The 27,848-nt window shown below is 40.4% G+C and overlaps 1 protein-coding gene across 5 annotated transcripts in view; it reads left to right on the top strand.

The window, feature by feature from the left end:
- Positions 1–26,131, top strand: part of AHI1 (Abelson helper integration site 1) — a 218,305-nt gene extending 192,174 nt beyond the window's left edge. For 3 of the 5 annotated variants that reach the window (XM_014533846.1, XM_014533844.1, XM_014533845.1), the window contains one exon: positions 26,026–26,131. In XM_014533846.1, coding sequence (XP_014389332.1) covers positions 26,026–26,116 — 91 coding nt within the window. In that variant the 3' untranslated portion in view covers positions 26,117–26,131. Of the gene's footprint in view, positions 1–6,370; positions 6,433–26,025 lie in introns of those variants that run through there. The other 2 variants (XM_014533855.1, XM_014533848.1) reach the window with 2 other exon arrangements.
- Positions 26,132–27,848: the final 1,717 nt, after the last annotated feature.

The raw sequence follows: 27,848 nt of genomic DNA, 5'->3' as shown, positions 1-27,848 counted from the left end.
TGACATTGTGGGGAAAACTATAAACATTTATTAAACAATAAACATTTATTTCTTGTAGTTCTGGAGGCTCGGACATCTAAAATCAAGGTGTCAGTGGATTCAGTTTCTGGTTTGTGGACAATTGCCTCTTGCTGTTTTTCCCACCTGGAAGAGAGAAGGAGAAACAGAGAGAGAAATCTAGTCTCTTGTCTTCTTATAAGGACACTGATCCCATCATGGGGACTTTATCCTTATAACTTCATCTAACCCTAATCACCTCCCAAAGGCCCTACCTCTAAATATATACTCATTACATTAGGCGTTAGAGCTTCAACATATGAATTTGGGGGGGACAGAAACTTTTGGTGGACAGCAGGAAGGAACTTGGAACTGGGGGAGGGGAGGGGAGGGAAGATAAAATGGGACGAAGGGTCTCTGGGGCAGGGGGCGGGTAAGGTCAGGGCATAAGAACAGTGATATCCACCCAGTTACTTACCTAATGGTGGGAAGGGCCAAGTCATTTTAGGAGCAGTGATGTCTAATATTGAATATTACTCTGTTTCCTATTTTGCACTCTTCTTAGTCTTCCTCTCTTCATTAGTTGAGACTTATTATCCACGAATTAGTATCAGTCTGGTAGTGGTGACTTGGGGTCAAGTGAGATGAAGACAAGACAGGAAGATTACCAAACTGATCAAAGGAAGAAGTCAAAGGCAGGAGTTCTAAGTTTGGATAATGAGAAGAGTAAAAAACATGGAAAATATGAGAACTCTCTCCCCTTTAACCCAAGAAACCCCAGAAGAATTTAGGAGGGAAATAAGATTCCTTTGAAAAATTATATAATGGAAGCTTGAGTTTCTTCACATAGTCAGAGTTATAGCAAGTTCTCATTTAACATTGTCCCTTGGTTTTGCAACTTCAAGCGAAATGACTGCATGAAACCAAATTTTGTCACAGGCTAATTGATACAAACAAGAATTAAGTTTCTAGGGCATCTTATCATTGTTATAAAGAAATGACTTTGAGCAAAATGATGTTATTTGAGGAGATTCTATGTACCTCTGATTCCAAAAAGCTGGAAGAATTGAGAAGTATAAATACAGATTTCTTTGTTGTGTCTGCTTACCCCTGTCTGAAGGTTTGGGTGGAGTCATGCCCAGAGGGCTCTGACGTGCCGCCAGGCCTGGTGACCACTGCCATGGACTATGAGGACCAGAAGAATTTCAAGGAAATGTGGGGGTTTTTTGTTTGTTTTGTTGTTGTTGTTATCTTGCTTTAGAAAGCTCACATTAGTGATGGGGTGGTGGTGGGTTGATGGGGCAGACATTGGAGGGCAAGGCGTGGTCATGAGAACTGATGGTGGCCTGAGCCACGGGTCTTCTTGAAACTTCCTGTGTGTGTGCACATCTGTCATCGTGCTGCCATTGTGTGTTACCTTTGTCTCCTTTGCAGTGACCATTCTTTGTAGCTGCAAGGTGACTCTCTTTCGTGTGTAATTTCCACTGCCTGTTGTTGAAGGAATATAGAAACCAGCATGTTTGTGTTTCATCAGGATAGGACACCATCTCTGGAAGGCAGGGCAGAGTCAAGGCCAACTGGACCTACTCCAGCTCCTGCTAGCTTCTAGCTTCTGTCTTATCAGATAGTCAGGCGATGGCATTCGATAGGCACAGTTTCTTTTGAGTTTCAAAAGAGGTGACTGGTTCCTTCCCAGGTGAAGTGCTCCAATATTTCCCTACTTTCTAGTAAAACACCGAAATGAGATTTGGATGCTGCTGTGCTTACAAAATTGTATTTTAAAGGTGCACTTAATTAAAGCTGAGAATAGGCAAGCCCATTTAGTGGTTTTTCTCCACTTGGAATTGCTTCCTGTGCTCTAAATTTGAGGGACAAAATATAATGATTACTGGGCTTACTACAAGGAACAGCCTCTAAACCAGCCAACCTCCACCCTCTGCACCTCCTTTTTTAATGTAAATGTGGGCAATACCAGGAAATGAGCCGGGCACAATATTTGCTGTCTTCATATCTCTACTCAGTCTGTTTAGAGTCTTAGGTAAACATGCCTCTAGCCATGGAGCAAGGCTGTGTGTGAGCCTGCAGCCTCTTCCATCAAGTACCTCCTCTCTGACTCTGATTAGCATCTCTCAAATCCCTTGTAAGCTTTTGGAATCAAAGAACAAAAGACACTGTGCCGGAACTTAACACAGAAAGTGCCCTACACAGGAAAAGCCTTTAATACATCATTCTTTTCCAAACATCAAGAGAAAACTTATACTTCAAGCGTCATCTCACTCTGTTCATGGACACATTAACACTTTAATATATGTACATATGTTTATATATAAATCAGGCTGCATACAGTATAGGTAGTGCATATGTAAATATGGTATTATTGATACTATGCAATTCTTCTGCTATTGAATGAACTAATACATGCATTACATATCAATACATGCCCCCAAATTTGTAGTATTACACGCCATGCTAACATTTTGTACTATCAATGGCTGTCTAGTATTTGAAATGCTAATTGTCATTTTTCAGAGTCCAGGCATTTGTTTTGGAAGAATAAGGCCATGGCTTATATTGTTCTACAGTATGGCCAGCTGCAGGCTTTACCACAATGAGACTCATTGTTGGGTAAATGGAGCCCCTCAGGTGAATGTAATTATGCAAATCCTTCCCTAACTACCAGTCCTCTCTTGGCCCTGTCCCCATGGCCTCCCACCAGTAGGAACACTGTCACATTTCATTAGGAGAAGCTTCGCTTGTTTGCTGGGAGTGCCCCCCTCCACATCCTCAGGCCTGATGTCTAGAAGAACCTGCTGCTGGCCTGCCCCATAGGCCTGCTGGGCCCACTAAGGAGCTCACCAGAAAACCAGATCCTTTGTGCCAGCTGACACATTTCTTCATTATCCGTCAAACAGTGAAAACAGATGAAAACAGACCTTTCATTTCCTAAGGTGTTTATCCTCTGATTCAAGGCAGGTCTACACACAGGTAATTCTAATGCCAGAGGCCAGAGAGGTGATAGGAAGTTCTTTTGCTAAAGAATCTGGAAGTTATATAGACCCATGATCAAATGTTTTACACTCACACACAGGGTTGCTCTGCTTGATTCCCTCTAGAGCAGTGGTTCTCAACCTTCTGGCCCTTTAAATACAGTTCCTCATGTTGTGACCCAACCATAAAATTATTTTCGTTGCTACTTCATAACTGTAATGTTTCTACTGTTATGAATCATAATGTAAATATCTGATATGCAGGATGGTTTTAGGCGACCCCTGTGAGAGGGTCGTTCGACTGCCAAAGGGGTCGCAACCCACAGGTTGAGAACCGCTGCTCTAGAGCAATCCTATGGTTCTTGAACACTAGTACACACACACACACACACACACATGGTTGCTCTGCTTCCTTCACTCCAGAGCAATCCTATGTGGTTCTTAAGCATTAGTGTTCTCCAACCCACAGACTTGAGAAAACTGAGCTACATCGCTTACTTAGTGACACAACTATAGACATACCTAGAAACAGGGAACCCGAACAGCAAGATCTCCTGAAAGTCCCCACCCTTCTTAATTTACTAGTACATGAGTCACTTTGTGTACAGGGATCATTTTCCCCACATTTTTGGTGATTTCCCACAGTCACGGAAATAGAACTCTGCCTACAAGTGGGTCCCACATAGATGGTGAGGGAACATGAACTTAACTAACCTCTGTTTACTTTCTAGAACTACCTCAAGGAAGTATGAATACAAGTTTAATTATTATATATATTCTGAATAAATATTTCTCAACATTCTATATGGTGCACTCTTTCCTAAGTATTAACTATTGATAATTTAAATGTAATGACGGTGAACCAAATAATACTTTTCTGGAGAAAATAAAATATCTAAAGGAGTTTAAAACACAGGATGACTAACTACAGAATTCATTTACTTAAAATCTAACTCAGCCTTGATATTAAAATGATCCTCAAAGAATGAGGTATTTAAAATCCCAGAGACTCTGAAAAGTTTATAAATTATCAGTGAGAGTCTGAGAATGAGCTTTGGTTAGCAGCAGCAGGAAGGGTAGGAAAGAGGTCAAACTTAGTGGAAAAGAACTCTCATATCTCCAAGCTGAGACCAGGCCTGGATGATGGAGATTATAAGGGAGGACTCCCACTTGTTCCTTTATTCATGCAAAATCTGTATGACTTTGTAGGATAGAATAAAAACAAATAGGAAAATACATGGGCATCAGTGAATAGAGTTCTGTGTATTTTTAAGCCTTTCCTGGATTCTGCAGTTCCATTAAAAAAAAAAAAAGAAAAGAAAAGGAGTTATGGACCCTGGTAATACAATATAGTTTTTCATAATCTTCCATATTAATCCAAGGGATCCTAGGTTTAGGTATATAACATATGAATAAATGTATGTATTGGAAACTATGGCATCTATATTCCAGATTTGTAAAAGGATATGTACCTATCACATGTGGGAAATATAAATCAGATTTCCTAACTAAAGTGGTTAATCACAACTAGATTATGATATTTTAAGTTTTTTCATTCTTTTTTAGCTGTCATTTGTTTAGTCCTAACTAAACTGCTCTTGTCTAAAGTTACAGTCATATTTATGTGGACCTAAAGATTTCTTAAAACCATTTTTAATTCTCTTTAGTGTCATGATACCATTTGGAAATTTTTCTTGTTGCCTAAAAGTGTCTGCTATGTTATGAAATATTTGCATAAACAATAAGGAAAATAAATCAACTGAAAGAAAGCACCTTTATAAAAATAGGTTGCCTCAATGAAGCAGGTAAGAAATTGCATCCAGCCCTGACCAGTGCGGCTCAGTTGGGTGTCACCCGTGCACCAAAAGGTTGCCCGTCAGATTCCCCGGTCAGGGCACATGCCCAGGTTGTGGGCTTGATTCCCAGTGGAGTCAGGGGCGTGCAGGAGGCAGCAGATTGGTGTTATGCTCTCACCAATCAATGTTTCTCTCTCTCAGTCCCTCTCCTTTCCTCTCTCTCTAAAAATAAATTTTTTTAAAAAAGAAATTGCACCCAATATTCCACATATAAAACACAATTTTTCATCTTTTTAACTGAATATGTATGTGGATTTTTAAATAGTCCTGGCCACAGCCTGTATTGAGACAGGACTCTTGCCCTGTTCCAGTTACTGTCCAGTTATTATCAGTTTCTATAAGGGAGTGAATTCTTTACCAAGGCCCAAATCATATCACCTATACAACATAGATCAGCAAATGATCTGTCTGCCAGACTGTACTAGAAGTATTTTTAAGGCCTACAGTTAGTTATTTATATAAAATCCTTATTGCTAACTAATAATCAACTCTTTCTGCAGAGCTCCTTTCTGGAATTTCCACCTCAGGGCCCAGTGGCATTCTGGGAAACCAGGGACAGAGCTATGCGACTGAATGCCGTCCTCAGAAAGCTAAATTGTACCCTGCTTTTCAAGATATTCTAAAACCATCAATGTGAGCGGAAAAAAAAAATCCAAAACACACCCCACATCTCAACTTTAAAGATTTTAATAACATGTCAAAAAGACAGTTTTGCCATTTTGGGAGTGGGAGGCAGGAAGTGGGGATCTTTTTCTTATGCTGTAGTTTGGGGCTTAGGTGTTAAAAGGAAACAGGCACTTGTAGCTTTTCACAGTTGAGGAGGCAGAAAAGCAGGTATGGCTCTAACGCTGACATCCCTCCCCCCTAAAGTTGTCAGTTCAGAAACACTGCGGCCCACTGATCTCGAGCCAGAGCGTGGTTTCTGGGGTTGACAGAGGGCTTTTTTTTTTTTTTTTTGCTGCAGGCTGACAGCAATGGAAAGCTTAGAAATGACAATCGAAGAATAGAAAAATTCCACCATGTTGTTATTAATCATTAAAAAGGAAAGCCTGTTCCCTGATACCAGCAGGGCAGGCAATCTCTCTGCTCCCTCCTCTCTGACCAAACTCGGGAACCAGAGTGCTCAGACAAATGTACGATGGATGACATGGGAGAACACCTGTCCAAAGGCCAGGTTTTCCCACTTTCTTAGAAAAAGCATCTTCTGTTACTAGGGCGGATTGATCTGCTATCAGATAAAGGCCAGTGTAGCAGCATGTGCAACAGAGGGACTAATTGTTTATTGATGGTGATGATTAGTACAACAGAATGTCCATAAGTGACTCAAAACTCAGTCCCTATCTGGGAGATATTATCAAGTGCTCTTTTTTGAAGTGTTTGTGGAAATACGAATAATCATTTACCTGCATAATCTTCTCTCATGTATATATAGAAAGTGGATGCTCTTAGGCCTCTCCTGACTTGTAGAAATAAGTAAATTAAAGTGGGGTTTTGTTTCTACATATTTTTTCTTTTTTACCCCTATTCCAGAATCTTCCAGAGTCAATTGAAGGCTGTTCTCACGTCTCTATGAACAAAAAAGAATACGGCTGCCTGCTGGCCTAGAAGAGTTGGTGACTGCTTGGGCTTTCTCCTCAGCATTACTTGTGCTTTATTGCTATTGTTAGGGATATACAGTAACAGTAAAGAGCATTTGGAAGACAGAGAGAGTAAATCCCAGCTACTTTCACCTTTGAAAATTTCCTTCTTATGCTAGTGATATTCATGCCCAATGTTTGCATGGTAGCTAATTTCATATGTGCAAAGAAAATGTCCTGCTTTACTTGCTTTTTGTAGTTTACATATTATTTCAAATGGCTGCATTGTACCATAATTTAATTAATATCCTATTGTTTTCTTCCTTTCCTACTTCCAACTTCTTAACTTCCTCCCCTCCTTTCTGTCTTCCCTTCTTCCTGTCATAAATTCTACTGCTTCTTATTTATTTTGGCTTTTTTACACCAAGCTTCCAGAAATGGGATCATTGTGTCAAGACATGTGATAATGTTGGTTATTCTGTACATGTAGTGCTAACTTGTTATTCCAAAATATTTATAGTAATTTACACTGTCAACTATTGTAGATGAGTGGATCAAATTCCACGTGCTACTCTTAACAGCTTGAGGTATGTTTGAATTGACAAAAACTCATTGTTATTGTTACAGGGGAAACTATGAGACTTCAGTTCTTATCTTTTTGAGGGAAAGATTTCAATCAAGAGACAAAGCATAGAAAAGCAAGCAGGAATTTATTGACCGCAGCAAAAATATATACTTAGGAGAGTGAATCAAGGAAGGGCATACAAGCAACAGGAGAGCCTAGACTAGGAAGTCAGAGAATAGGGGGCCTTGGAGACAGGTTCAGGGGGTTGGCCTGGGACGAGCTGCCACTGCCCATTGCTCCCCTGGTTGCAAGTCTCATGGGGTCCCTTAGAGGTCAGGAGACATGTGACTGTGGGGGGAGGACAGGGGGTAAGGGAATGGCATAGGCGTGCTCCCTGGAGGGAGAGTGCCCTGGGACCTTAATTTTCAGGACTTTTAAAGACTGGGAATTTAGGGGAGGTCATTAAGGAGGGGAAGATCAATAGGATATTTATCAGCTTTTATGCTGCTGTACCAAAATGAGATTTATTCTCTTAACTTGTCTGTCCTTGGGTGCGGTTGGCAAATGGCATTAATTGGATTTCTGCTGTCTCCCAGAGTAGGGTGATCTTAGCTATTTTCCCTCTGGTTGGGGAGAAGTGCAAAGTACTCTTCAGTGTCCTTGGTTTGGGGAAAGTAGGATTTACTAGGTGGACACAAACTGCTGTTTAGCTATCTGTCTCAGTTTCCCTATTCCGCTTGTCCTGGAACTTTTCTAGCTTTTACTGTGCTATAACATTATTTTTATGTGTATTTTTTATTTTGAGGGAGGTTCATAATTTTAAGTCTTTCTGTTAGCTAATTATGTCCTCTTGTTCAAATCATTCATCTCTAATAGATTTTGTTTGTTTATCTTACCAATTTGTATAAAAAAGAATGTGCTGTATTTATCATATTTTCTGCATACATCTTTTTACCGCCTTTTGTATGCTTTCTTACTTTGGTTAAAGAAGTTTTTTTTTTTGAAATATGGAGTCTTTTATTCTCTTTAGCTAAATCTATTAACTGATAGTTTGTGATTTAGTCTTTCTCTTAAAAGGTTAATAAAGCAATTCAGCATTTATTATTTGATAAATATTCAACTCTTTTTCTATAAATTAAAATATTTAGTTTTTTACTGTATTATATAATGGGTGATACAGGTATCAATGGATTTTCTGCTCCAATTACTAATCACTATCCACTATTACTTGCCTTCTTGGTAATTTTATGAGATCTTCCTTTAATGTATTAAATTCTTATTACTGTTGAAACTGTCCTATCCCAGCTGTACACATGTACTTATTGTTGCTAATAGAGGGTAGTGCCAACTCCCCTTCTTAGACTTTTATTTTCTAGAATAATACCAACATGATATTTTAACCTAGTTATTTGAAATGAAATTTAAAATCATGGTATCAGATTTTAAAATATCATGATGGGATTTGATGGTATTTCTTTAAACCTGAGAAATTCTTTCTTGTACTACTCGAGATAAGGTGACTAGAATAGTTTAGCATGGAATGTCCTGAGCCAAAATGGGTTCCATGAGTTTTTGCTCATGAACAGGCTGAAGCAGAGATAAATTTAAGAGGACAACATAGATTATAGCCAAGAAGAGGATTCCAGATCCATATGATCCTCAAAAAGTACGTGTAACAGCCATTCTTGGTTCTTTGCATGGGTCCCTCGGGTATCTATTTTGAGTGCCAGTGTCTGAGCTTTGATGTGCTTTGCATCCAAGAGCTCACGTCTGTGACTCTCTTTGGAGGCCTGTCTTGTGCTACTGGAGAGGCTTTGCTGTCCACAGCACCTGCCAGCAAGTGCGAGTATCAGAGCATGAGGAATCTGTGCTTTTGCGGTGGCCTACAGCCAAGGACTAGCTGGTGCGGGAGTTTGAAAGTGCCGCAAACTTGCCTTGTGTGTGAGCCATTTGCACTCCAGAGCTCCCTGCAGGATTAGCCTGAAGCCGGAAACTTGACCTTAAATGGCACCCTGGTTTGGTTTCTTTCCCCTTTCCTGTCCCGCTCTCCCGTTCCCTTTCTCCTGAGAGCACTTTCATTATGAAAGATGAACACACAGCCTCTTCACAGGGCTGCTCCTAGGGAACCTGACCAGAGCCAGCATGGACTCCAGCTGGGTCAGTGTCTCTGCCTGAGATTTTTGTGCCTGGAGCTGGGAGGTAGAAAGCTTGTCAGGGGGCACCGGCTGGTGGTTGGAGAGAATGAAAGTCACCCACAGAAAGCAGCAGAGAAAGCCCTGCTTCCAGCTGCCCTAGAGGCATCTCGGGAGCCCTCCCAGGTGTGATTGACACAGAAGGTGTGATTCCGGCAGTTAGACTGGGTTCCTGTCATTCACATCCAAGAAAATCCCAACTAATGTCATGGAGACTGCAGAGCTCTCAAACACTAAAGACCCTATGTATGGAAAGGAAACAGCACAGTTACTCAAAACTTTGCGTATCATTTCTGAAGGTCACATTCTTGAATTCTTTATTGTTAGCCCCACCTATGTTAGAATTACATGGGCACGACTGATTTTATGAGGATGGAACACTCACAGTTTGGCTTTTACTCCTCCTCGTCATAGTGCTTGCTTTCCTGGGTAATCTCTTAAACATTTTTGAGAAAAAATAGTAACTAGGACTTTTGTTTTGGATATTTCCCCAAATAAACACAGTGACCAATTTAGAAATCACAACTGATCAAGTCAATGAATAAGGAAGTAAAAAAAAAGTATGTTGCCAAAGAGAGTTCCTATTCAAGGATGCATACGTGTCCACTCGAACTGAAAGTTCTGAGAACAAGTGGGCAGGACAGGGAGAGACGGTATCATTGAGCTGTCATCTTACATGGAGCCGTATCTAAGTGATGGCAGTATTTCTTCGATTAGGAAAAAGAAAGTTTACACTGGTACGAGATCCATAGAATCATGATTTATGCTGCACAATTCACCTACCTGTTTTAATGTATTTTTGTCAATTCCCCCATGTGTCTAAATGAAAAACAAAACAATACATTTCTCTCAGGAGAGTTGGAAGAGCTGTTGTCTTTTTCCTGCCCTGCACCCACAGCAGCCCTGTCCCCACCTCACACACAGTATATTGTATCACAAGGATTAAGTGGCCTAACATCACCAGGCCCAGCGTGGCAGCACCAGGTACATGACCCACATTTCCTCTTTTAGGCCTAGGCCCGTGCTTAGATGTGCCTCAGACTGTTTGCTCTGAGCCCTCAGGCGCTCCCCTCTAATGAAGGGCCTCTTGTGAGACCTCAGGCTGGCCTGCTGCCGGGCCTGCTGAGGGGTGCTCTTGGGACATTCCCCTTCATGTCCCTCCATCTCACGGCAAGCATTTGAGAATGTTCTGGGATTGTGTTGCACTAGTCCCCCGCCCCCTGGTAAGCAGGCAGGAAGGCAGGGTTTTCACAGTGTCCGGTAGGAGCTGGAGCCAGGAGGGGACAAGGAAGGTCTTCATGCCTGGCCCAGTCCCCACTCTAGGATGGCAGTCCAGCCCACGGCTGGAGCTATGTGTTCCTTTGGGGAACTTTTTGGGACCTGGGAAGCTTTACCTCCCCCAAACTGTGTCATCTCCTGCTTTATGAAAAGCGATCTTTATAAAATATAAACGTATGTTTATATACCCCATGATTTTACAAAAGGAAAAGAAAAGAAAGCAAGACCCTGTATTTGATCATGGAATTTGCAGCATCTTTTTGTTAATCACATCAGCTTCTCATTTTGACACGTTAAACTTGTATGCTGCCTCCGTCTCTGGGCCTCAACGGGAACTCGGTTTTGCCTGATTTCCTTATAAGCAGTTCTCAAGAACAGGCTGCTCATATTCTCTCTCCTCCTTAAACTTCACACCTTTTAACTCCATAGCCATACACCGCTGCACAACCAATGACCACAAATGTGGCAGCTTCAAACAATGCCCATTTATTAGCGCACAGTCCAGCAGGGCCTGGCTGGGTTCTCTGCTCAGGGCCTCATGGGCTGAAGTCAAGGTGTTGGCCGCCTGAGCCTTTACCTGCAGGCTCTCCAAACTCGTCCAGGCGGTTGGCAGAATTCAGTTCCTTGTGATTGGTTAGAACTAAGGTCCTCATTTTCTTGCTGGCTGTCAGGTGGAGACAACTCAGCTTCTAGAGCAGCGGTTCTCAACCTGTGGGTTGCAACCCCTTTGGGGGTCGAATGTCCCTTTCACAGGGGTCGCCTAAGACCATCGGAAAACACATATATAATTACATATTGTTTTTGTGATTAATCACTATGCTTTAATTATGTTCAATTTGTAACAATAAAAATGCATCCTGGATATCAGATATTTACATTATGATTCATAACAGTAGCAAAATTACAGTTATGAAGTAGCAACGAAAATAATTTTATGGTTGGGGGTCACCACAACATGAGGAACTGTATTAAAGGGTCACGGCATTAGGAAGGTTGAGAACCACTGTTCTGGAGGATTCTTTATGGTCCTTGTATGAGGCCCCTCTACATCTTCAATGCCAACAATGTGAGTCCCCTTCACATTTCAAATCTCTCTGACTTCTACTTCTGCTACTTTCTGGAGAAAATTCTGTGCTTCAAAAGACTTACCTGTCTGGGTCAAGCCCACCAATAGAATCTCTATTATGGTCCACTGACTTAGGACCTAAAGCTGCAAAATCATTCCCTAGCAGCACTAGGACTAGCGTTTGACTGAGTAACCAGGGTGCAGAAATCTTGGGGGAAGGAGCATCTTTAGAATTCTGCCTACCACAGAGTCCAACTTAGAAGCACTTCAGTTCCCTCTGAGGTTCTTGGATTCACTTGGAAGCCCCCATATTCCAAGGCTGGTGTGAGTATTTCCTCCTGGGGCAACTTCAGCTTCTGGAGTGACTTGCTGCTTACCATTTAGGTTTTGTCTGCTATGCTTCATCATCTTGTCTTCTTTGAGTTGGGGGGTTGAGGACTCAGAGATTCCTCCTACTTTCTTGTTAGACTAAAAATTATTTAAAAGCATGCTTGTTAAAATTTACATAAGATCTAGTTATGTTTTAATAGGAGAGTACTTTGTAGTATATGGACCCCATAATGATGGATTCGATGATGTCCATCGATTCTTTATAAATTAATCAAATGTGTGTGTGTGTGTGTGTGTGTGTGTGTGTGTGTGTGTGTGTGTGTGTATGTCTATACACATATTCATTTGCCAATGGTACAGCATGGCTACTGAGCAATCAGAATGGATGCTAGCCATGAGTGTCCAGTGCAGATAAATAGTAGCTTGCTATGCTACAATATCTAAGAGGCACTTTACAAAGTGCTATGGGAGATACAAAGATAAATGCAAAAAGATCTGACATGAAAATCTTGTGAGGAAGATGAGCTACATATGTAAAGATAATGGAGAAATTTATAAGTGTCAAAAGAGAGAGAAGAAGAAAATGCTTTGGGAAGTCAGAGGGGAGAAAGATTATTTCCAGCCAAGGAATCCAGAGACTGCATGGCAGCGCAGCTCAGGAGGTGAGGCCTGTGGAGCCCAGGCCTCCCAGGTCTCTCACAGTCTCAACTAAAGAGAAGCCGTTTATCAAGATTCTGCCAGAACTACCACTATAACATGCATGTCGGGGTGCTGGAAAGTTGGAAAAGGTTCTTTTGTGTATAATGCAGAGTTAGATCTAATTGTGGTTATTTAAAGATAAACCATAAACTCAAGACATCAATTTCATGGAATTAAGAAACTTAGAGGCTAGCCAATAGATTATCTGTTGCTATATTATTCTCTGTCCCAAGTATTATTATAAAACTAGAGGCCCGGTGCACGAATTCATGCACGGGTGGGGTCCAGCTGGCCTGAGGGGAGGGGCTGTGGGCAATTGGCTGGCTGGCCCAGCCCCCTGGTCAAACTCCCAGTCGAGGGGACAATTTGCATATTACCCTTTTATTATATAGGATTTTCAGATTTATCACATTGGCTTTCCATAGTTCACAAAATATCTTTGTTTCAGGCCTCTCACCTTTGATGGACAATCCTGAAACAGGATTTGGTCCACAGCTGCATGTCTGCTTTAAAGAGGAAGATGTGGGGACCATTTTTAGTAGCATCTTCTGGGGTAAAAATGAGTGATGTGGTGATTGCTTTGATAGAATGTTTGCAAACATGGCTACAATTATTTGGCCCCCTTTTCATTGTGACTTTGTTGCTCTTCCCATTAAAAGGTGAAGCCTATTTTCCCTCCCCTTGACTCTTGGCTGACCTTGTGCCTTGCTTTGACCATTAATGCAAAAAAGGTGACTGAGTGTCCTGGCTACTGTGGCTCAGTTGGTTGGAGCATTGTCCTGTGCACTTAAGGGTCATGGGTTCAATACCCAGTTGGGGCACATGCCCAGGTTGCAGGTTCCATTCCCAGTGGGGGCCAGTACAGGAGGCAACTGATGGATGTTTCTCTCTCCCTCTCTCTCCCCCCCTCTCTAAAGTCAATAATAAAAGATATCCTTTAAAAAAAGAGGTGATTGAGCCTTGGTCTCCAGAGGCTGTGCTTATCTGCCTGTTCTTCTGGAGCTCTGAGGAGCCACCAGGTGAGAAAGCCCAGCACCCTGCACAAAGCCAGGATTTCAGGTGCTTAAGGAAATGCAGCTGAGAGCAGCAGAAGTGCAGGTTCACAAGAAATAATTCCCAGCTGTCATTTTAAGATACTAAATTTGGGGTTGTCTTATACTATCATAGTTCCATTTCTCTTCTGGGACAGGCTAAAATACCAAGTCTCACTCTTTTCTTTAGTAGCAACATTAAATAATGATCTCGGACAAAGACTTCTCACAGGAACTTTGCCAGCATGACACATTTCATTTATTTCAATAATGTGCAAATTATCTTTCTGTGATAGGTACACACAAATTTTGTGTAACCATTAAATGTATGATGAGTTTCAGGGGCTTCAGAAGAAAAGAAGGGATTTAATTGAGGGTTTCCTGGACCTCCAACCTTTCAAAGGCTCCAGTGGTGCTATTCACATAGCATTGGCCAAATTTGGGGGTGGGTGGCAGCTGGGGAGGGAGTCTGTCTGAAACATCTGGATAACAACAAAAAAAGATTGTTTCATTCTTTTTATAAGTAATATTTATAAGGCACTTTATTCTTCATAGAACATTTAAGCCTTATAACCTTAACTAACTTCCTGTCCCCCCATTGTTTTTCCCCTCCATTTTACACACGAGAAAACCAAGGCTCAGAGAGAATCTGGCCTCACAGAAGTGGCACAGCATGTACCCTTTCCCACCTGATACCAAAACCTATGCTTCCTCCATGTGTTAAAAAATGATCAGTGGTTTGGAATCTGATAGTATGTTTCACTTTAAGGTCTTCAAAATGCTAATCACTTCTCCTTTTGCATAACCTTAATGTCTTTAATTTACAAAATATTGAGTAGGAAGATATTAATTATAACAATGTCATTTAATTACACACACACACACACACACACTGAACCTCTACAGTCTTATCTGCACACTCAGCTTTCAAGTGTTTATAATCTACCACTAACCTCACTGCTGACATCGTGTTCATCTTTTCCCCCAACATTTTATGACTATTTTAAACATCCAGAAAAGTTGAAAGAATTTTTAAAGCAAACACGTATATACTCACTGCTAGATTCTATCATTAATTTGCATTACTCGATTTATCATATCATCTATCCATCTACCTATTCCTCTTCATCTACCAATTCTTCTGTATTCACGTTTTAGTTAGACAGTTCAGTTGCCCAGGAGAAAACACTGTCAAGAATATTGGTTTGTGAGCAAAGTTTTGTCTCTTCACCTTGGCACCAGGGTCTGCAGACAAAACCGCTGAAGATCTGAAAGTCAGGATGCCAAGTAAAGCACCAACTGTAGTCAGTTTCAAAATGACTTACATAGTCTGAATGGAGGCACTGCCTGCCTGCTGATAGGAAAGGTTGGCAAGAATGCAACTCTTGCCCACTGGCCCAGAGAACGTTCCTTTACTGCAGCTCCAATTCTGAGTCATATTTTGGGCCTTTCTCTCTCTCTCTCTTTCTTTCTTTTTTTTTCTTTCTCTCCTGGGGCTTCCCTCTCAATTGTGATATAAATAAAAATAAGACATGGAAGGAATCATGGACTCATGGGATGTAGAAGGCAGGAGACCATCTTGTGACTGCGAAAGGGGCCCGGTGCCCAGATAGATGAAGGGTAAAGCCACTGAGGACAGAAAACTGAAAAACAGTTATAGTGATGGAAAGAAGAGGCAGAGCAACTCCAGAAGAGTGATACAGCTAGATGTTAGAGGGAAGAGTGGTCAATATGTGCCATGGGAGGGTGAGCGTGGAGGGGGTTTCTGGAAAAGGGTCCTTGGAAATGCTCTCTACTCGTTTCAAGCCATAATGCCTACCAGGTATCCCGATCACTGATTTTCTGTACCCAGAACATGCTACGTCATGCCTTATTCTACTCTCTTAATACAAATATTGAACCAAAGGATTTGAAAGCTAACGGTTTGGGAGCCCCACACATTCCAATGTTTGCTAACAGCTTTTGTGTATCAGATGGGGGAAGTCCTGTGGCTGCTTGACTCTGGCTGCTGGGAGTTTCTCCAGTAAGTGAAGCCCAGTGACTTCTCTTCCCCCTGCAAACCACAGCCACCCTATTTGAGGGTAAGCAGATGTTAACAGAATGATACCACCTACCTAGAGAGCACTCAAAGGGGAATGGAAAGAGGAAATTTTGGAGGTATTTAAGCAACTGCATGAAGAGTAAGGAAAAATTCTACTTGACCTAAGTCTGTACATTATTTTTGGATTCCCTATGGACAAGATTACTTGGTCCTTGGCTTGAAAAATAAGGATGTCAGATAATAGTTTGTAGAAAAGAATTCAAAACCTAAGCTTGGGATGAAAACAATCCTATCATCCTAATTGGTTATGGAGATAGTATGAGGCTGTGACCATTGAGAGAGAGATGAACGGGGGTTTGGAAGGGGCACTGGTGGTGGGAAGGGCTGGAGAACCACAGTGGACAGGAGGAACAGCAACTGAGCTGTGGGAATGCAAGGCTACTTGAGGCAATTGGTCCCTCACAACTGCCACGATATCCCAGACAACCCTCATCTCTCTACAAGACTTACTAGTAAGTCTGATTGTGTCTTTGGTCTTTTAATCTTAAGCAGCTCAAAGGACTGAAAATGGAGACCTCCTCTTATTCTAAGGTGCTCTCTGTACGTGTGTGAGAGGAACAGAGGGGTGAGCTATGTAATCTCTCACACTCCATGTCTTTCCTCCTAGGAAGTATTAGGGTCCTAGATATATTAGAGATAATATAGTTTTATAGTTGATTAATAGGCTATGTTTATAGTCAGTGGTTGTTATGGACTGAATTGTATACCCTTAAAATTCATTTGTTGGAGCTCTAATCCCCCAATGTGACTCTATTTGGAGATAAGACATTTTTTAGGAGGTAATTAAGGTTAAGTAAGGTCATAAGGGTGAGGTCCTAATCAGATAGGATTGGTGAATTTATAAGAAGAGGAAAACAAAGACAGATCTCTTGCTCCCTCCATGTGCACACAACACAGAAATATCACGTGACAACACAGCGCGAGAAAGTGGCCATCTACAAGTTAGGAAGAGAAACTTCACCAGGACCTGACATGCTGGCACTCTGAACCCAGACTTTCAGCCTCCAGAGTGTGTGAAAATAAATTTCCGTTAAGCCACTCAGTCTGTAGTATTTTGTTATGGCAACCCGAGCTGACTAATACAGTGGTAATAAGACCAAAGTAGGAACCTAAATAATCTGACTACTGGTCAAATACTTTTTGCTCTTCTTTTTTTTCTTTAATCAGAATTCATTCTCTCTCTCTCTTTCTCTCTCTCTCTCTCTCTCTCTCTCTCCATCCCTCCCTCTCTCATCTCTATCTATTTATCTTTTTTCCCAAGGGAGTGTTCTGTTTTTGAATTCCAGATGATCTACTGATGATAGGACTTAACAGCATGAAATTTAAAAGGGGTTTTTCAGAGGACTGGGAACCATTAGGCCGCCTAGGGGATTTCTATGTCTTGCCGAGTATTCCTTGTTTCCCTTTTATAGTATTGATATTTACCCTTGAAGTTTTGTATTTCCCCCTAGTGAATATTCTCCATGAAGACAAAAGCTGTGTGTCTAACATAGAGAGATCACCAGCTTTACCTTCTGTCCCAATTCTCCCATTTATATGTTCAATAAACATTCATGAAAGACATTATGAGCTAGGCATTGTGCCCATGGAAGATGGCAATAGTACAGTGTTTCTCAAAGTGTGGATCTTGAACCAACAACATAAGCATCACCTTATATGTTGCTCCCTAATATGTAGCCAAGGTTGAGAACCCCTGAGATAGTAGGAAGACTACAAACGGGAAGTGGGATTGAAACTGAGCACACTGGCCTGGTCAGTGTGACTCAGTGGTTGAGCATTGACCTATGAACCAGGAGGTCATGGTTCAATTCTTGGTCAGGGCACATGCCCAGGTTGAGGGCTCGATACCAGGTGGGAAGCTTGAAGGAGGCAGCCAGTCAATGATTCTCTCTCATCATTGATGTTTCCATCTTTCTCTCCCTCTCCCTTCCTCTCTGAAATCAATAAAAATAAAAATCTATATATAAAAAGGGCTAAGTGACTGACTGGCCAGTACATATGATGTGCACTGGCAATTTAAAAATAAACGTTGACTCAAGTTTGAAGAGCATGTGACTTTAAAGTTAAAGCTGTAAATACTTCATCACAAGGGAAATTAGTCAAGCACTCTGAAAGTGTTTTTACTCTTAATGTGGTGTACAGGGAGATATTAGAATAAGTTTAATCAATTTATCAGTCATTGTTTTTATCAATGTTGTTTTTATATCTTGGTTTTGTTGTTTTTATATCATGTCTGTTGTTATATCATGTTGGTGTTTATTTATTAATCAATTTATATATTATTTTCATATACACTTTACTAATTTTCTTTCATCCCTGACACTTCTATTATAAAAGGCGAATAGCAGTATTAAAATATTTTGTATTTTAATTTTATAATACTATATTATATATACTATTTTGACATGTGATTTTTTGCAATAACGTAATTACCGCACAAATCTTTCTTCTAATTAATTTCCTTTCAATGTGCATGAATCTTTGCACTGGGCCACTAGTGTGTGTGTGTGTGTGTGTGTGTGTGTATAAACTGAGCACACTGAAGGAGGCCAAAATATTAGGTTGAGTCACATAAAGTTGCCATTGTTGTAGATAAAAATTTGTCAAATGTTGGCAATTATATATGATTTAACCTAATAGATGTTCTCAACTCCCAAACAAAACAGTCATGGCATGTAACTAACAAAAGGGCTGAGGATATGAAGAAATCAATAAGCTCCATTAGTTTGTGTAACTGAAGCAGAATCCATGATCTTCACCACTAATAATAGAACTGTTATTGTGATTTTTGGTTACTCTTCCTCCAGGATGGGGGTTCCAAACTGTTTTTGCAAAAGGCCTGGTAATATATATTTTAGACTTTACAGGCCATGTGTCTTTCTCGCAACTGCCCAATTCTGCTATCATAGTGGGAAACCAGCCATAGACAATGCGTAAGTGAAAGGGCGAGGCTGTGTTCCAATAAAACTGTATTTACTATACAGGCAGTGGGCCAGATTTGGCCAAAGTCCGTCATTTTCCAAGCCCAACTCTATGGTATGGATTTTCCACAAGAGTGCTAGAGAATACGAATAAGTTGCCTAAGACTTTTGCATGATGAAAGAGCTGGCTAGTCGAGTTAGGTAAAGTTATGCAAAGTAGCTGTAAGACACAGAGCTTCCATATGTTGAGTAGCTTTCAAGTGATACAATAGAGTATTGTTGAGTTCTTTGAACTAGAAGGACTCCCATTTAAGCAGCAATTATGAGGCTTGGGGACAGAGATGGAAGGAGCCCTGAAGTGTGGAAACTCCTTTTCCCTTCTTATACAATTGGTATTGAGCAAATGTTGTTGTATTAGTTTGCTAGGACTACCATAACAAAGTACCACAGACTGAGTGGCTTAAACAACAGAAATTTATTTTCTCACAGTTCTGAAGGCTGGAAGTCTGAGATCCAGGTGTTGGAAGGGTGGGTTTCTTCCAAGACCTTTCTCCTTGACTTATAGATGACTGTCTTCTTGCATCTTCACATTGTCTCTCTGTGTGGGTCTATCTCCTAAACTCTTATAAGACATCAGTCATGTTGAATTAGGGCCCACCTATGTGGCCTCATTTTAACTTTATTACCCTTTAAAGGCCCTATTTCCAAATACAATCACATTCTAAGGTACTAGAGGTTAGGACTTCAACACATGAGTTTGGGGTGGGGGCATAATTCATCCCATAACAACTATCGGATGCATTACCTTCATGAGCAATCCTCTAACATCACCATAATTTCCCATTTGCCATGTCTTAATGACTTCACTACTCAGAGATGGTTGGAGCTGAAAGGTGTCTATAGCTGAGGTTATCCAAATTCATTTTATAGCTGAGCAAACATAGACCAAGAGAGACGAAGTGGTTGACCATAGTCACATGGATAGGTGGAGATGAGACCATGTAGTGTTGTTAACTCACATTCTTTCATGGGTTTTCCAAATATTTTTTGAGCACCTATCACATGTGGGGCATTGGTTTAGACACTGGAGAAAACATGGGCTTCCCACCTGAATTAGTTTAGATGCACACCGACCCATGACCCATAATTAAGCATGTGGCTCTGATGTGACTGGGAAAAGTGGAGGGCTGAACATTTGTTGGTTTCATTACTAATAAAAAGCTAGGAGTACTTTCTGAAATTTATGTTTATAAGTTCTAAGCTCTTTATTTTATGGTATCATCAATTATAAGGCTCAATGGATTTAATAACAAGTTTTTAAATTTTACTTATTGATTTGAAAGAGAGAGATTAATTTGTTGTTCCACTTATTTATGCATTCATTGGTTGCTTCTTGTATGTTCCCTGACTGGAAATCAAACCCTCAACCTTAGTGTATCAGGATGATGCCCTAACCAACTGCACTAGCTGGCCAGGGCCAACAATTTTCAAACAAATAAAAATCAGGCTATGTTAAAGATACAGCCTGATGTCAGAAATGTTAAAACATGAAAAAGGACATGTTAGATTTAGAGAGATAGTTATTAAAATAGCAAATCTGAAACAGGTGATTTTCCTAGTACTTTGGGGGGTATCCAAGACCATATTGCTCTACTAGTAATTCAAAAATTATATGTATCAAATTATGTATAGTTTTGAATTCTGCCTTTCATGGGAAGTGCTCAATAAATATTTATTGAATAAGTGAGTTAGGTTCTTGGCAAATAATCTCTTACCTGTCATTTTTTATTCTCTTTAACTTACATATTTATGCCCTTTATTTCCCCCTTCATTGTCAATTGGTGGAATTTCCTGATGGAGTGGCATTAATTCATGTCTTCAATGCACTATGTTTAACCAGAGTACATTTCTAATGTCTTTTCTTTTTGGCTGATTTGCAATAGGGGAGGGAAATTGACTGGAGATGACTTGAGTAAAGACAAGTACTATCTTACCCAATGACCATCTTCCTAGTGTGCCTTTTCCCTTGATCACTGCTTGCACTGACTCAGAAACTGACCAGGAAGAATGTTTCCATTGTTAGGTATTTGGGACCATTAAAGAATAGGTGGATGGATTTACATTCTTTAGAAAATTGATCAAATGAAAACAAATCCTAGTTCTGTCCTTAACATCTACCCCATAGGCTAAAGGTAATTTATTAACTTAGAAATTTATTTCCAAGGATATTTTACAGCAGGAAAACCTCACAATTCTAACTATTCCAATGAGTTAGGGCTACTTTGAATTTTGTCTTTGATCTGAGGACTTCCATGTGCTTTGTAACTATATACTGGATTAAATACTTCCTCCATTTAAATAGACATCCCAAAGCACAGAGCTGCAAAGTGAGTTGAACAAGGGTTTTTCTGCAAGTTGATTAGAGACTGGTTTAGAACCAGGGACTTCTGTATGAAAACATTGTTTTAGTTTGTGTTTATTTATGTGCTAATCTTCTTGAGATACAAATTCCCTAATGATAGATCATGTGCAATAAAATCATATCATTAAAGAGATATATTGTGTGTAAAATTATGCTTCCTTACATATTGTAAAAATCAAGAAAAAGATGGATCTGAAGGCAAAGGTTAGCCTTAGTTAATATCTGTAACATGATTTCCTAGAGTTAAGAAACTCTCTACTTATAGTTATGGGTTTAATAATTTTCTAATATTCTATAGACTGATGGGTAATATAATGAATTATGGGCTCCACAGGAATTGAAAGCCATGGATAGTGTTAGAAAAGAGCACAGGTTTGGAGGAGTAAAAGGTTTTTCCCAAAGCAGGTATTTTAGTGTGGTCCCCTCAGACCACCTGCAGGAGAATCACTTGGAAGTTTGTTAGAATGTTCCTAGGCCTACACCTCACTCATGAATTAGAATCCCTGAGGATGAAGCCAATACTCTCCATTTTAGACAAGTTCCCAATGTGCTTCTAACGCCCCCAAAAGTCTGAAAACCATTGGGCTATAAGAATGTGTTCTAGATTAGAGAGTATAAATAACATAAATATAAAAGCTGAAGATATCTTCAAGAATAAATATTGGCAGGATTCCTTAACGGACAAAATACCAGGCAAATCAAAGATTATGCCACATTTTCATTTATTTTTATTTTATTTTAGTACTAAGTATGTCTCTGTTTCCTCCAACCCTCCCCTGTCCCCTCACTCCCCACCCCATGCCTTCAGCACCCTATTGTCTGTGTCCATAGGTTATGCATATATGCATACAAGGTTTTTGGTTGATTACCTCCCACCCACCTACCCACTCTTCCCTGCCTTCCCTCTGACATTCCACACTCTGTTCCATGCTTCCATGTTTCTGGGATCCTCTTCATTCATTGGTTTATTTTGTTACTTAGATTCCACATTTGAATGTGATCATGTGATACTTGTCTTTCTCTGACTGACTGATTTCACTTAGCATGATACTCTCCAGGTCCCTCCATGCTGTCTCAAAGGATAAGAGGTTCTTTTTTACTGCTGCATAGTATTTCATGGTATAAAGGTACCACACGTTTTTATCCATTCATCTACTGATGGGCACTTGGGATGTTTCCAGATCTTAGCTATTATAAATTGTGCTGCTATAAACATAGAGGTGCATACATTCTTTCTGATTGGTTCTCTGGATTTCTTAAGATATATTCCTAGAAGTGGGATCACTGGGCCAAATGACAGTTCCATATTTAAGGTTCCATATTTTTGAGGAAACTTCATACTGTTTTCCATAATGGTTGCAGCAGTCTTATGCCACATTTTTAAGTCAATGGAAGATTTGGTGTTTGAAAACAAGGAAGGTTGTGGATAAATTATTGGTTATTGGTTGAAATATTCTGCTCTTACAAAAGAAAAGTGTTTAATGCAAACAATTATTCCTGTACTAATTTATATACTATAAAACATGAAAAGTCTCTTGCATACTTCAGATCAAAGGCTAGTTTCAATAAGATTTTCTGGAATTAAGCACATTCTTTTGAAATTAAGAAGCAGTAGGAAATGTACTATGTAAAATCCAATTAACTGGGTATAAAATTCAGACTCTGCAATTATCTGGCCCTGCTAACCCGAGGTCTAATTTTATATACTATCTATGAAAAAGGGATATGAACAAAATTATTTATATAAATCCAGTATAAATTACTCACTTTATTTCCCTGCCTAAAACCATTTAATGGGCCCCCATATCTTTCAGGACAAAGCTCAAACTCTTGAAGAACATTTATAGGACTTCCCTCTCCAGCCTCTTATCTCCTCCACACCACCTGGGTTTCTCTTTCAGTTACTCCTCATTCTGACGTCTCAGACATCACCATTGTTCTCAAACCTTCCCTCCCTCTCCCTTCTTCCCAGTATATAGTAGGCACTTAATACATACTGTCTCATTACTAATAATATTATTACTGACAATAAAGAAAAGTGGACATGTTTAAAATATACTTTCAAGGCAGAGTATTCAGGTGTTTCTGAGCACTTGTGTGTAAGAGAGGTAATAAGGTAAAGGGAGAAATCAAAGATGACACACTTTTGGCTTGAGAAATGAAAAAAAATTAATTAAGAAATTAGAGCTAATTACTAAAATGAGAAAAATAGAAACATTGAGTGATTACAAATTTTATTTTGCTTAGACTAAATTTAAGATGCATATGTGAGGAGGATATTAACATGGAATAGGATACAGGAGTTTGTAATCCCAGAAGGGGGTAAGAACTGAAGATAGAGATGGTATTTAAAGCAACAGAAATCATGAAATCCCTCAGGAAAAAAAAAATGATATCGAGAGAAAGTGGAAATGGCCACTTCAAGGCCAAGAGGAGGTGGAGTAGGAAACAGAAGAAGCAGTGAGAAAGGAGGAAAACCAGGAGAGTGGTGCTCTGAAAGTGGTTCAAGAAAGCGGGAGTGTCACTTCTGTTGAAAGCTGCGAACAGGTGAAGTAAAATGAAGCCTAAGAAGTGACCACAGAATTTGGCCACATGGAGGCCATCGGTGACACTGATAAGGGCAAGCAAGGTGGAGTAGGGGCAATGAAAGTTCATGCAGAGTAGGCTGCAGGAAGAGGCAACGAGAGAAAGTGGTGACCACGACTGTAGAAGATCCCTTAAGCAGTTACGCTGAGAAGAGGAGCAGATAAATAGAGCCGTATGATGGTGATAGGGGATAAAGGGAGGATTAGATTTTACTGCTGGGAGATATAGACTGTGTTCGTGAGATAAGAATCATTTCAGAGAGAGGAAGACATTATAATATGGGATAAAGAGATAGTATCTGCAGTATGAGGCCCTGAAGGACACAAGGGGGTGGCTTTGTAGAGGCCGAATGGAAGGGCTGGCCAATGAGTGCAGCTCTTCTATGCTGGCAAGAGGGAAGGCAAGGACTTCAGTACACGTGCAGGTCTGTGAATGGCTTTGGTGTAGGAAGGTGAATACTTCTGTTTTCTCCTTGATGGATGAATTGAGGTTATCAGCTGGGAATTGGGTGGAGTTGTGATGGGGAGGTTTGAGAGGAAGGGGTGTGAAAATGTGGTCTGGAGCATGGGGAAAAGAATACACTAGAGAATATCCTCGGGCAGAATTGCCTGAATGCCCATTTGCAATTTGTCATCATGAATTTGAAATAAGACAAGTCATTATATTTCCTCCAGCAAATGTCAAATCTAACCTCACCCTGTTGCCTTCTCCAATTCCTGCCCCTACTTTAACTTGGCTTCATCTGTTAGTCATGCTGGATGCCCGTTCTGTGGGAAACCTGTGTTGCTCCTCCAAGTCTAGATCTGATGCTCTTCTTGGTCTCTGTTACCTTTGTTAGGACCATACTGTAATCCACTTACTTACCAGTATCTGCCAGCAGAGCATAAGGTCATGGGAGGCAAGGACTTTTTTATCTATGTTGTTCAAGTTCTACCCCAACTTCAAACATAGCACTTAGCATACAGTAGGTGCTGAACATATACGAATTGAATAAAAGAAATATGGCCCTCAAGGCAAATGCCAATGTCTCCAATTTTCACATTAGCATTGAGAACATTTGCATTGAGTATTAATTTAAAAGAATTCTTACCTATTTATTACCAATCCACTAACAAGTTCCTTGAGACTTATAGTTCAGCTTCCTCTTGCTGCAGTTCCCAAAGTTACTATGTATGATAGTGTACAGGTCAACTTCATTTTATTAAGTTTTGCCAAATGAACAAAGAAGCAGACAACAGTGTGGTGGTCACTTGAGGGAAAGCAGGTGGGGGAGGTAGTAAAAGGTAAAGGGGATCAAATATATGGTGATAGAAGGAGATTTGACTTTGGGTGGTGAACAAACTATACAATAAATATACAAATGATGTATTATACAATTGTACACTTGAAATCTATATAATTTTATTAATCAATATCACCTCAATAAATTTAATTAAAAAAAGAGGTTTGTATTTTAGCTGACTTCCTTTCCTCAACTTTATCCTCTAAAAATGGTGGTTGAGGAAGATTTTTATCATATAGTAGCAATGGTAAAAGGAGAAAAATAAGCACCAAAACTTGTATTTAAATGTGTAGTAGGACTGCACATCACATTTTACCTACTAAATAGTTTTTCTTTTTCAAATTAGGAACCAACAAGTTTAAGAAAAACTATCCCATATTCCCCGCATATTTAAATACATGTTAGAATGATTAGGAATATTTTGAGAAGACATAACTTAGATTTGAAGTTAGCTTTCATACAAAGAATAAATTTAGCACACACCCAATAGGGATATTCACCTCTTTGTTGATAGGTAACAGACATGTTTTTCCTTTGATTGTAAGTCATCAGAGTGACTTGCCCAATCAACAAGTATTGCGACATTTTACAAAGATGCAAGAATGCATGTAGTAATTCACATGATCTTCACAACACCCAACAATCTTGAGATGTACTTTTAAAAAATTACATATATATATATATTGATTTCAGAGAGGAAGGGAGAGGGAGAAATAGAAACATCAGTGATGAAAGAGAATCATTGATTGGCTGCCTTCTGCATGCCCCCCACTGGAGATTGAGCCCACAACCCAGGCACGTGCCCTTGACTGGGAATCAAACCGTAACCTCCTACTTCATAGGTCAAAGTTCAACCACTGAGCAACACTGGCTGAGCTTATCTCCAATATAAGTAAAATATAAGTAAAACAAAGCTTAGAGAGATTAAGTAAAGGTCATACAAAGTCACAGAGGTCATAAAGAGCAGAGTCTGAATTTAAACCAAGACTGGTTGGGCTCCAAAATGGGTTTTCTTTCAATAAAGCAATGTGGCAAGTCCCTTATCATGGCTAAGGTCTTTTCCAGTTCTAATAATGGATAATTTCTAAAGAAACAAAGTTCCTCACTGCACATATTTCTCTTCTTGGGTTATCAGTCTCACTAGTGGCTGGGAGATACTTCAGAGTCTTCTCAGTGTCTCTCCTCTTCACCTGATGTGCATATGTGGACACAAGCTTTACACATAGTGACTCAAAGGGTAACCTTTCTCTGAGCAGTAAGTAATACTGTTTCCATTGATTTTACTATTGGAATCTCTGCTGCAGAAAGCAGGAGGATTTAAAAAAAATGACCAGTACAAATAAATGTTTTAGAGATGCTTGTGAAATGGGTGTTATGTGAATGTATTTGTACATAAAACCTAAATTTACACTACTTTTTCATTAGTTTAAGTTTTTAGTTTCTAGTTATTGGGTTACGTACTTGTTGGAAAAGTAAATATTTACTTCAGTTCTGTATAATGCTGAGTTCACTCTTGCCATTAGTTTATTTCAATAGTTGTAATATGACCACTGAGTTTAACTCTGTAATTGGCAATGCACATTATCAGCCAGATGAACATTCGACATACGACATGATATGCACCACTGAGTTATGGAAGGCATATGTAATAACAAACCATTTGCATAGTGCTTTATTTAACAAGAGTCATTATAAGAATGAACTCACTTCACAGATGAAGAAACAAGGCACAGAGAGGTCAGTGACTTGTCCAAGTTCAAAATGCTAGTAAGTGGCACCTGGAAAATACTTTGAGAGTGCATGAATATTACAAGCTTTCTAACACTGGCATGGTGTGTTATCAACGATCAGAAATATGATCAAAGAACACTATACAGTCTTGAAGACGAGTAACAAATCCTTGGCTCCAGGAGCACCAAGTGCATCATGTATATGAGAATTCAAAGTCTGAGTTGGAAAAGAGTGACTAAAGGAAATTATAAGGAACCCGTGTGCAAGGGATATTGTAAAGCAGTGAAAAGCACACTGAACTGAGAGATGGCAGCCAGTGGAAGTTCACCTGTAAAACAGAGAGTTGGACTGGATGACTGGCAGGGACACTCTGTCCTTGCCCCGACAGATAATGTCCTCTGGCTCTGCCCTAGGAGGCTGGCTGGCTGCCTTATGTCCAGGTGCTCCCTTGCCCTCTAACTTCTGCTTGGTTCTGTCAACGAGAAGGACCCATGGCAGAGACAGGAGGGGTGGGGGAAAGAAAGTTAAGGATTCCTCTTGAATCTCCCTGTAAGGTCCCAAAGGTTGTGGATCCTCTGAAGGCCTCTTGCTTTCTATGACTCTCCCCCTGCATGGGGCAGTGTTCTCCAGGCCTGCACCCAGGGGCACGCACTACTCCTGCAGTCCTCCATGCCTTTTTCACATCCGTGGTATCAGTACTCTTGCAAATGAACTCCCTCGGATTATCCCAATTCAAATGCCACTGGAACTCTGCTGATACTGCAAGAGTCCTCCCAGCTGTCATTGCACACATGCTTATTTGTGAACTACTGAACTTGGTTTTCTTGTCTTTTTTCCAAAGTAGTGACTCTTGGCTTTTTCAAGTGAAGTTCATATGGTGTGAAAATTAGCAGAAGAAAGAATTCTGAGTTCATTCCCTTTTCTTAAAAGTACAAGTGGCCCGGTGCACGAAATTCGTGCATGGGGGGGGGGCGGTGTCCCTCAGCCTGGCCTGCACTCTCTCCAATCTGGGACCCCTCTTGCAACCCGGGACTGCTGGCTCCTAACCGCTCACCTGCCTGCCTGCCTGATTGCCCCTAACCACTCTGCCTGCCAGCCTGCTCAGCCCAAACTGCCCACCCCCGCCGGCCTTCTCACCCCCAACTGCCCCCCTTTGCCGGTCTGATCACCCCCAAATGCTCCCCGCCACCAGCCTGGTTGCCCCTTACTGCCCCTTGCTGCCGGCCT

The sequence above is a fragment of the Myotis brandtii genome, unplaced genomic scaffold (assembly GCF_000412655.1).
Source record: "Myotis brandtii unplaced genomic scaffold, ASM41265v1 scaffold123, whole genome shotgun sequence".
Lineage (NCBI taxonomy): Eukaryota > Metazoa > Chordata > Mammalia > Chiroptera > Vespertilionidae > Myotis > Myotis brandtii.
The sequence above is the reverse complement of the archived record's forward strand: the minus strand, read 5'-3'. Positions and strand labels throughout refer to the sequence as shown.